Source organism: Primulina tabacum, chromosome 2 (assembly GCF_025594145.1).
Source record: "Primulina tabacum isolate GXHZ01 chromosome 2, ASM2559414v2, whole genome shotgun sequence".
Classification (NCBI taxonomy): Eukaryota; Viridiplantae; Streptophyta; class Magnoliopsida; order Lamiales; family Gesneriaceae; genus Primulina; species Primulina tabacum.
Window position 1 is genome coordinate 18,035,174 of NC_134551.1, and position 12,543 is coordinate 18,047,716.

Here is a 12,543-nt window from a genome sequence, read left to right on the forward strand (position 1 = left end):
TTCGGCAATGCCATTCGATTGTGGTGAATAAGATGCAGTCGTTTCATGAATTATACCCACAGATGTGCAGAATTCATCAAACGGTGTTCTGTATTTGCCCTCTCTATCGCTTCGAACCCTCTTTATTTGTTTGCCTAGTTGATTCTCAACTTCGGTCTTATAACATTTGAATGCTTCAAGAGCTTCATCTTTCGACCTCAAAATATATACGTTACAGTACCTTGTATTATCATCAATGAATGTCATACAGTATCTTTTCCCTCCTCTGATTTGTACAAACTTTAAATCACCAAGATCGGTGTGTATTAATTCTAGAGGAGTTGTACATCTTTCAATCGAGTGGTAAGGCGCTTTGATCATTTTTGCTTCAACATATATCTCGCATTTTTGTGTTGGATCGACGTTGTGTTTAGGCAATAATTCAAGTTTCATTAAACATTGCAAGGTATTAAAATTTATGTGTCCTAAACGAACATGCCATAAATGAGAACACTCAAGCAAGTAAATAGAACTTTTTCCTTTATTACTTTTAACAACATTTTGGCGTATAGCCATTACATTCAACTTGAAAAGGTTCTCATTGAGATATCCTTTTCCAATAAAATGACCATTCTTGGTCAATACAACCTTGTTAGACTCAAATACTAGTCTAAACCCATGTTTGACCAACAGAGACCCCGACACGAGGTTCTTTCTTATGTCTGGTACATGAAGTGCATCAACGAGGGTTACTTCCAAACCCGATGTCATCTTCAGTACAACATTTCCGGTGCCCACCACCTCAGATGTAGCGGAGTTCCCCATGTATAGTTTTCTCCCGGCCGATGGAGTGTATGTGGAGACCATCCTTTTGTTGGAGCATATGTGTCGAGTTGCTCCAGTATCAACCCACCACTCGTTTGGGTTTTCCACCAAATTGGCTTCCAAAATAACTGCAGTCAAATCAAGTTGAGAAAAATCAAATGGTACCGACCTTTCTTGAACTACGTTGGCTTGAGGATTTCCCTTCTTTGGCTTCCTACAATCCTTCGCCATGTGATTTGGTTTTCCGCAGTTATAACAAGTGCCTTTGAACTTCTTCTTATTTGGTGGTTGTTGGCCTTGTTGTGGTTGCTTCTCAAACTTCCTCTTCTTCCCTTGAGAACTTGATTCAAAAATGTTCACCCTTGCTGCCATTTTACTTGCCTTGGCCTCGGTGCTCTTGTTGTCCTCTTCTATCCTCAATCTCACAATGAGATCCTCCAATCCCATCTCCTTTATTTTGTGCTTCAAATAGTTCTTGAAATCCTTCCACAACGGAGGGAGTTTCTCGATCAACGCAGCAACTTGGAAAGATTCGCTTAGACTCATTCCTTCCGCATGAATCTCGTGCAAGAGAAGTTGTAGTTCTTGCACTTGACTCATCACAGATTTTGAGTCCACCATCTTGAAGTCCAAAAACCTCCCAACAATGAACTTCTTCAAGCCCGCATCCTCCGCCCTGTATTTCTTGTCAAGCATATCCCAAAGTTCCTTGGCGATCTTGACTTGACAATACATATTGTACAATGCATTGTCAAGTCCATCGAGGATGTAGTTCTTGCACAAGAAATCACTTTGGTTCCAAGCATCCAAAGTGGCCCTCATGTTGGTATCTGTCTCGTTTTCAGCAACGATGGGAGGATCCTCTTTTAAGAACCTTGACAAACTCAAGGTTGTGAGATAAAAGAGCATCTTTTGTTGCCATCTCTTGAAATCTGCACCAGAAAACTTTTCTGGTTTCTCTACTTGTGCAATGGTTGCATGTGGAGTTGTAGATGTTGATGCCATTGAGATTCTTCTTGCAAATGATCAAAAATCAAAATTCTACTTAAGATTGTTGTTGTGGCATTCAAATATGAGAGGAAAGCAAGAAGAAAACAAAGAATATGGCTTGTAGAGGCAAGTGTTGAACACTTTCTCCTTAAGAAGAATTTGCCCCTCACAATATGCTAGAGGTTGTGGCAATCTTCTCCCAAGATACAACTACAACACTTGAATAATGAGCACTCAAATATTCAAGTTCTTTCACAAAGAAATGAAGAAACTCTCTCTTGTTGAAGAAGGAAGAAGAAGAAGAAGATGCATATGATGTAATGTTATGTTTGATTTTCAAAAATCAATCATTTAATGATTTCATGTTAAAAGACATGATCTTTCATTCATAGGGGGTGTCCCTTGGCCATTGTAACTGATCAAAATCATAAAACAATGCCAAGGAGATGAAAAAACATCAGAAAATTCGAAAAAATCCGAAGGGACGCGTCTGTGCGCGCGCCTGCTCGCGCGCTGCCGAGCGCTCTCGGAAGCGTCAGGGACGCGTCTGTGCGCGCGCCTGCTCGCGCGCTGCCGAGCAGCACTCGGCAGCGTCTGCCGAGAGCGCTCGGCAGGCGCGCGCACCCGCGCGCAGAACCGCGCGTGGGTGCGCGGCTGCCAGTCCGCGCGCTGCTGCGCGGCTGCTACTGTTCATCGACCAATTTTTTTTTTTTCCGTTTTCGTCCCTTGCATGTTCCGACTACTCGTTTTAAGTTCTTTCAACATTTGATGAACTCGTTTCGAGTTTAATTCAGAACCACCGAACTTAATATTCGTTCATTAAGCTTCGTTCTTCGTTTCGAATTTCCCAATCAAACACATTGATTTATTTGCTTAATTTTCATTCATTAAGCACTAAATTTCCAACATGAAAATATGAAACAGAAGGGTTCCTTCCGATGCACAAAATCAACGCAAAAAATTGGCACGAGTAGAGAAGCATTCGTTCTTTAAATCAAATTTCTTCGAACATAAACTCTAACTTTTCACTCATCTCTGCCAATAAAGTAGAATCAATAAATACTGATTAATCAATACACAAACAACAAAAAATAAATAAATCGCCAAGAAACGAAGGAACTAAAATCCCTTCAATCATCACATGCGAATGGGATCCAAACAATCTACAAATTTGGATACAAGAATCGAAAATGAACAATCGTAAAAATTACAAGAATCAAAAAATGAAATTCACCGAAAAAATACAAGGATCGGAAATTTAACAAAAGGGTTTCACCCAAAAACAATAACACCGAAAAAGAAAAAAGAAAAAAAACAAAAGAATCAAGATTTCAACATGTCGAAAAATGAAAAGTATCAGAAATTTAACAAAAGAGTTTCATCCAAAACACAAAAACATCGAAAAAGATTAAAGAAATCCAAGAATCTATTAAAATTCCCGTTACCTGATTGATTAATCAAGAAAATGGGTTTATCGAAAATGATGAAAGAAATCCAATAATCTATGAAAATTCCCGTTACCTGATTGATTAATCAAGTAAATGGGTTTATCTATTGATTTCAATTTATGGCAAGGATGAAAACAGAGAATTCTTCCATAGATTATACAAATAAACGAAGTTTCCATCACCATTTTTGACCGTTGGAAATTATGGTTTTATACTACTCATATTGTCTACAAAATAAATATATTTTTAAAGCTACATATGATTAATTTATTTTAACATAAAAATATTTATAATTGAATTAAAAATTAAATAATATGTAATTTTATCAGCTAATTAGAAAAATAGTTCGTATGGATAATTTTTTAAGCAGCTTTTTAAATTTAGATTAGGTTAAATAATTAGGTTATATTGTGTTTGGATTGATATTGATAATTAAATTGAAATAAATATAAACGCTCGAGTTCAATGTGAGAAACTTGAGCTTTTGAAATTAGAATTATGTTCTTTATTATTTCAAAATATGGTTAATTTCATAATTCTTCTATCAACTTTACAGTAATTAAAATAATCCAATCTACTTTAAATATTACATATATCCCCTAACGTTTATCAGTTTTATATTCACATTCATTAATCTTAAAAATAACAAATACACTTATTAACTCTAAAAATTACTTATGTATCTTTTGGGTAAGTGACAACCACATATAAAAATTGTCCTTGTAATAGAAAGATATATGATTATTTAATATATTTCACAATTCATCGAATGAAATTATTATTAATTATTTTCAGAAAATATCAAGTTGTATAAGTCAATTAAAATTTAAAAATATTATTTGAAATTAGTTATTATATTGTAACATTTTATTATGTGATTAAATATATATATATATATAGTGAAACATCCTGCCCTTTTTATTGCTTTAAAAGTACTAGAAATTTTTTTTTTCCACTAAATTTTCGGCCATGACTATAAAATATTTTGCCCTTTTAAAATAAAACATCAATCCACTAGCATTTTAAATATCAAGTGCAACAGTCATCAAATAAAATCGTCGCATGTTTACCAAACCTAAAAAGCAATAATTTGAAAAGAATAGCTCATACTAAACCTCTCAAAAATCTCTCAAATGCATAAATAAATAATCTTAAAAATCTTTAATCATAAAGCATGAGTCAAAAGTCATAATGCGGAATAATAGAAGCACTGGTCCTCGGGTTGTGTGCGCCATCAGTTCAGTCTAATCATCCGTCAAGTCCTCCCTCATCCTCACCTGCATCCGTCACACCTAGTGAGTCTAAAGACTCAACACACCATCATCTTTATAGCAAGTAATACGTAATACAGTCAACATATAACAGTGAAAAATATTTGTACTTAAAATATCGTTTTCATGAAGATGCATAAACTTCAAACATGACCCTTTTCATAAATATTTTCATGATGCATAAACTTAAGCATAAATATTTTCATGACATGCATTTCACAAACCTCAACATTTTTCCTTTTTCCTCAACATGACATGACATAAAACATTTTCCATGATCATAAACATTTTTCCTTTTCCTTTTCTTTTTCCTTTGTTGAATTCAGATCATTAATTGTAACTTTCCTGATCATGACATGAAGATCGATGGATCCATCTACATATAACCACAGTACTGGGCGGAGGGGGACACCAGCAACACTCTCACCGGTCAATTGGGCCCTGGCCTATCATTATTCGAATATAAATACGATCGTCGGGGCTCCTACTGGGGCCTTTTCCAATAAATGGGCTCCCTCTGGGGCCTTTTCCCCTCACAATATTCTCATTCTTCCGTTAGCACAAAACCGTTACCACATATTCGTAATGATGGAAACACGATCGTCGGGCTCCCACTGGGACCATAACCCTTCGCCAACATTAACGAATTAGTCACAATCACTTCACTTCCTTCAACATTTATATTCTCATCACTTTATAAAAATCATGCATAACATAACATTTTGTTTTTGAAACCAAGCATGCAACATGTCTTTTAAATGTCTTCCTTAAATCATAAAAATCTCTTAGACATTTAAAAATCATAATTTAATCATGAACATTTCAAAAACATTTAAAAATAATCATAATATCATAAAAATAGCATTTAGGGCACTGCCATGACGTTTAATAATTTATAGGTGTAAAAAGATTGTTTTACCCCTTGACTTGACATTTTACGTTTCTTGACGTTTTCTTGATTTCATGACTCTAACATGTCCCAAATAATTATTTAAGCTTACATAAATTTTTCCATAATTTTATTTAGCTTAAATATTAGACTTTTTCATTTATCTTTTAATTAATTGATTTGACGGTGTTTTAATCCCGAAAAATCCCAAACTTTAATATAAAATTCCTAAATTCTAAATTTAGTTTTTTATATTATTTTAGCCCTTATGGACCCTGAATTGACCCTCGTGAGCCGTTTTCCAATTTTTCTTTACTTAAAACCCTATTTTGACACCTAAACTTCGACCCCGAGCCAACTTCTGATTTTCACGAGTTACACACGAACCAAGTCGAGCCAAAACTTGCCCAACACAATAATTTAGCCTATTGGACTCTAACTTCATCAAGAAACCCTCCCCAAAACCAAAAACAAAGGTCCCCTCTACTGCCCATAAGCTGGCCGAGAGTTTCAATGAGCTTGGACTCTATGTTTTGGTGCCTAGACCCTAAGCCGACGCCCCAGCCCCTGAACCAACGTGTTGTGCACCACCTTATGACCCTAGTGAACCACCCTTGCCCAGCCCGTGCCCACGCATCGAGCCCCTGAGCCCCTGCAGCCGCGCGAAGGCAGCAACAGCTGAGGCTGTGCTCTCGGGTAGAGTCCTAGCGTGGCTAGGACTCTTCCCCAGCCCTGACCCGTGACATGCCCTAGCCGTGCCCCGGCCCAAGCCAAGACCAAGCTCAACCCTCCCTCATGAAACCCGATCACCCTATCCCAAGACAGCCGTATGCAGTTTTCTTATTTCCTGTTTTCTTTGGTTTCTGCCGATCTTGGGTGTGTGTGTGGGACTTTGTTTTGCTTGAAACTGTGCTTAAACATAATATAGCATCATGGCAACCGCCTTAGCATGCAAAGAACAAATTATTTGACTCAAAAATCACCTTCCCTCAAGCATACATGCAATATTACGAAAATTCTTAAAATATTTCATGTTCCTCATGCATTCAATAATTCAAATCATAATATGATATGATGGATGAGAAAAGGAAGATTTAGGCGTGCCTTTGCGTATAATACGCTCGAATAATCGTTGACAACGAAGAACGGGAGACGACTACGGCTTCTACTTTGCTTGTTGCCTTCGAAAAACCCTTACCAAAAATCCTTCAAAGTGCCGTGAGGTTTGTGTGTGTGTGGTGGGAAGAGTTTTTCAGAAAATAAACTAGGTGGCCGATTATTTGATGGACTAGAATAGGGTTTTGGGATTTTTTAATATATTATATACTCTAATTAACCACTAACTAGGCTTTAGGCCTATTAAGCCTTGAAATTTAAGCCCATTAGTTTTAATTAGGACATAATTAAAATATTAACAAAGTTTTTCTTTAATTAAATATGTGAATTTATTAGCCGGGTTGCCAAAAAGTTCGTATTTTAGTTGAAAAACCAACACCGATAAAATTTACGTCCCGGCGTATAAAATCACCTCAAAACCCTATGTTTTCAAAAATACTAAAGAAAAAATCAACCATATTTTAAATAATTAAAAATAATTATTTAATAAAAACATTTTCTATTTTTCAGCCCTCGGTCTCCGTTCCTCGATCGCAACTTGAATAACCTTTAAAAATACATTTTAATGCAACAATGTAGAAAATATATTTTTAACATACAATTATTCACAACATAATTAATTCATGCAACTAAAACATTTAATTAAAATACAGGAGAATTTAATAATTTATATGCATGTGGTTCGCGTGGACCTTTAAATTTTCGGGGCGTTATATATAGACACACACACAACAACAACAACATACATACTACCTATATATATATATATAGACACACACACACGCAAACAACAACAACAACAACAACAACAACAACATACATACTACCTATATCTCAAACTCTAAATTATATGGGTCACTTTTTGTTTTTGTTTGTCTCAAATATATAGATTTATATGATATTCAGAAATATTGTGTCTACTATTTTACCAATATACAACTATTAATTAAAATTTGAAACATATGTAATAATTTTTTAATGAATTAAATAGAGATAAAATAATAAGTTTATATGTAAATTTATTTTTAATGATTTTTTTAAAATGTAAGTTAAAAAAACAAGTTTATCTAATTGGGACGGAAGAGTATTTTTTATATTTGGCTTTCTGTCACCTTGACAAAATTCATTGAGAACGTTAGAGTAGTTAAATGTGTTGTGGATTGTGGAGTACGACAGATTATCAGTGCATATGATTTGAATGATTAAAATTGAATTGTAATTAGATAATGGATTACAATTTTTCTGTTTGACAAATATAAACAAGATTATATTTTGTTAGTTTTGAGCCTGGATCGGGCTAGGACAGGGTAGTTTAATTTTCTTTTTTTATATAAAATTGTATTTTTAAGTATTTTTATATATTTTTAAGTTTTATTTGATTTATAATGAATTTTAATGATAATTAACTTTGAATTATTTTTTAATTTTTTTTCATATTTTATTTGACTAATTAATTTATTAATTTCTCATTGGTTTTAAATTTTGTTCGAACTATTTGACTAAAATTTATTTTCCATGTTTTATCGTTTTAAATGTTTTTATAAACTTTTAATTAAAAAATTGTACTTTATAATTATTTTTTAATAAAAAAATTTGACGAATCGACCCATCTAACCCGCAGCCCAAGACGTTGGTTTGAATTGTTCATTCGGAGGCTGGCCAAAATAGCACAAAAACCTGTTTTGGTGCATGGTTTTGTCTCTAATGGGTTTTTTTTTTTAATAATATAAATTAAAAAAAATATTTATTAAATTATTACAAAACTGAGACTTTTATGAAAATAGTGCAATCCGGGATTTTTTCTTCCAGATTCTAAATTTTTTTAAAAAAAGTGGAGTAAAATTAATTTGGGACACACTGTCACGGATTCTGAATATGTGACTCCCAATCACGTATTCTATGAATATGTTGCGCCCATTTCTTCGATTCATTTGCGCAAATTTCCTCTTATTCATTTGCGCAAACATTTGCGCAAAATTCTTAAAGGTTGTCACATATTTTTGTTTTCGATTGTATTTTTCGACTACGCTGCGTTGATTTATCGAGTATCAGTAATTTTAAAGTATTTAACAGGTATTAATTTTATTTTTATTATTATTGAAATAATTTTGTTTTAAAATGTTATCTTTTATAAGAATGTTTAACATTGTTAGTTGATAATATTGTTTGTTGATTTTGTCATCAATTTCATTCGAACGATTTTTAAAAGGTAATGTTATTATTATTTTTTGATAATATTCAAATTATTTTTGTGTTTAGTGTTGTTATTATTATTATGAGAATAATAAAAAAATTTATTTAGAGAGTTGTTAATTGTACGAGATAAATTAGCATTTTTTAGAAATAATTAATTATGAATCATTATTTTGTTTGCAATATGAGATAGACATCGTATAGTTTAAAACAATTTATATATATTTTTGTTTAAAACAATTTATATATATTTTTATATTTAAAAAAATTCTACAAATTGAAGATATATATATTTTTTCCATTGGTATTAAGTACAATAATATTAACTAATTCTCATATTAAAATAAATAATTATATTCAAAGTATTAACTTTGATAAATATTTTCAAAAATCACAAATTTATATCAATTATTATTTTATTATTATTATTCCTATTATTATTTTTATATCGTGATTAATATTAAAAATATAAAATTTAACATAATTATACTTATTCGTGTAATGTAAGTGAACAAAAAATAATTATATTAATACAATATAAATAATACAATTAAAATATACAAAAATTACTTAAATTACCTTTTCAAATGTGGTTGTACGGATTTTTCTAATAAAATCAACTAACGATGTTAATACTTGAAATAAATGACAAATATTATCAGAAATATTACATAAGACAAAATATAGAAATAAAAAAAGTACCTTACACGTAACAATATCAGCAAATTGCCCATAAATTCCTATTTGAGTTCTGAACTTTACGGTCAGTACCCAATAGTTAATATATTTATATTCAATACCTGACAAATTGTATTTGTATGTTTAAACTCCCCAATGAAGAGGAAAATACTGAATTACTCTCATATTTGATTAAAACTCATTATTACCCTTCTACTTATTATATTATTTTGCTGATACTATTACTTTATTATTGTATTATATCTTCTCTCCCTTCTTCCGCAGAGCTGCTTCGACCGATTGAGGGAATATCACCACAAAGAGGGAAAGCTTCAACTGAGACGCAGCAAATGGGGAAAAAAAAGGCGACAAACTAATCTGCAGAAGCTAGCACCTCGAATAAATGTCGAAGAACTAGAAATAAGAAAAAATCCAAGCAATGTACGAACGAGAACCATATTTTCCTCAATGTCTAGGGTTTGTTAATTGTGGAAATTTTTTTGTGGTTTTGAAACTGTTATTTTTTGTTTTAGGTTATTGACAACCTTTTTTTCCCAATTTATTGGCTTTGCTCTTGATATTGTTATTCATTCGAATTTTTAGTTGTACTGTTAATATTTTATGAAATTTTGATTAAATTCAAAAATTAGTAGTTGTGCTTGATTTCGAAGCTGTTGTTCCAAATTCCTTGTTTTATGCACAAGTCAATTTTTATGTGATTATTTATTTTTCCGTCTATTGTTGTGGCCAGTGCAATTAAATTTTTTGCGTCTAATACCATGGCTAGATTTGTAGACCAAATAGACATGTCTAAATGATATTTTTCGTTTTGTGTATACGCAATTATGTTATGTTTCTTCTTCTTTTTTGTAATTGTGTTTCTAATAATTATTGTATAATTGTTTTTTGTTTTTTAATGTAAAAACTACTGCAGAAGAAACTAATTCATGATTATCATGAGAAGAAGAGTGGTAAAGAATATTTTTCACGATGTTCCCCTCCTTATGTTAAAACTGTGATGGGAGAATTGAAGTCAATTCTAGGTGAACAGCATATGAGTCGGATAAATGATACTCCTTTCGCCAAATGGAATGATTTGTCAGTCCTTGCTATTAGTTGTGGGCGGATTGATTATTTTCTAAATATATTTCAGGGTGATTCATGTTCTTTTTTTGTTGGTGAAAACATTACCATCCCTTTCAAATCAGCTGATTTCTCTATTGTGCTCGGCCTACATCACGTTGGACAACCAGTTGACTTGGACCTGAAACTGGAGTCCAAATTTTTGACACGTCATTTTGACGGCAAGGTCACCAATGCCAACCGAATAGCCATTTATGAAAAATTGATTTTTCTTGCAAGAATTGACGATGAATGTGTTATTGATGATTTTGTGAGAACTTTCATTTTGTTCATTTTCAACTGCATAATATTTCCCACGGGCAATTATATCACTCATGGATTTATATTTCCTTATCTCGATGATCTTACGATATTTTTTAAATATGCTTGGGGAGATGCTGCTTTCCGATTTTTATATCGAGAAATATGTCAGATCGGGAAAAAGCTTTATGTTGATGGATGCACAGTTGGATTGATGGTTAGTATTCAGCTTTACTAATTATGATCTTATTATTTTTCATTAACTTTTATTTTATGTTTTGTTTTAGGCTTGGTTATATAAGACAGTCCCAGTTTTAGGAGTAAGACGTGGTTTAAATGTTTACCCTCGGTTGTTTTGTTGGGGGAAAAACAAGATCCCACTGAATGCAGTTGACACTGAAACATTGTTGAAACGCATAGATTCAACTCAGGTACTTATAATTATTTTAGTTTATTAATCTAGTTGTGAAAAACTAATGTTTAATTGATTGACAGTTGTATTTATTTTTATTTGTGAATAGGTTCTGTCGATACATCCATTTTGTGAGGAGGAGAAGTTGTTAGTGGACATGAATCTTGTTTTAAAGAAAGAAACGAATAGATCTGAAGTAAAACGTTTTGAGAAACTTGTCATGTTACAAATGAATGATATAAAGATGCTGAGAAAGAGATGTTCTGAATTAAAGGGTGAAAAAATTCGACGTAGAATGAAGGGAAAAAGGTTTGTGGTGGATAAACGTGACAATGTTGTTAAATCTGAGGAAAAGGTTGATAAAACAGAAGAAAAGATGACTTTTGAGGTAGCACATGATGCATGTGGGGATCCGGACACTAATTCATTTCTTAATCTTCTTTGGGATTAAGTGGATCAATTAACTAAACTAGGTCGAAATTTTTTTTTAAAAGTTGAACACTTTATAATCAAGTGCACAAAATACTACAACAAGCTATGCATCATCTTATTGAATTACAAAATCAAGTGCAATATCTACAACAAGATCAGAAGTACAAGTCTTGTACAATATACAATCATAACAAACTAGAGTTCAACGACTACATATCAAGTGTGGAAAACCAGTTCTACATATAGGCCCGAATCTCCACTCTAATCTCGATCGTTCTTCCTCTTCTCGACCCTGATCTTGTCCCACCTGTTATCATGCACACATACAAACACAACAACAGCCGGATACTCCGGTGAGAAATATAATTTCCTGTATAAACAATGTATACATGCATTTCATACAAACATATATAAAAGCATATAACATTTGTAAACAACATGTATCATAATCTAAGAAAACATAAAGCAATATCAAGCTTTAAATCAAAATCTTAAACTCTTAATCTTGACTCGACTCTTATCTAGGGAGGATCCCGGTTTGAATAAGAACTGTAACAAGTCTCCCACCTACTCTTCCCAGCTAGACGGTGGTACGTTCTTATTCCTAGACATTGGCCCTCTATATCGAATCTCTACAATAGGAGTCGATCTTCTCCTAAGCACATCGATATAAACCAAATGTCCAGTGACCTGGCACCTCTGCCAAATACTCATAACACATGCTTTGCTATAACTCAATAGACTAAGCATATCAATCTCAAGAATTGCAAACACATCAAAGCAATCAGAATAAGGTATGTGGTTTTGGGAAACTCAAGCTATCTCTTACTCGAGTTGTATCTTCCCGGTTTAACATTGATTTATACCTTTCTTTTCGTAGTTCTTGGTTGAGTCAAACCTCAATCTGGCTTTGTTCAGTCTTCGAAG

General features: G+C 32.8%; 1 protein-coding gene across 1 annotated transcript; it reads left to right on the forward strand.

Moving 5' to 3' along the window:
* Window positions 1-9,715: 9,715 nt before the first annotated feature.
* LOC142537552 (uncharacterized) lies at window positions 9,716-11,635 on the forward strand. Its single transcript, XM_075643060.1, has 3 exons — window positions 9,716-10,989; window positions 11,060-11,203; window positions 11,294-11,635. The coding sequence occupies exons 1-3, from the start codon at window positions 10,408-10,410 to the stop codon at window positions 11,633-11,635; spliced, it is 1,068 nt and encodes a 355-aa protein (XP_075499175.1). The 5' UTR covers window positions 9,716-10,407.
* The last annotated feature ends 908 nt before the right edge of the window (window positions 11,636-12,543 follow it).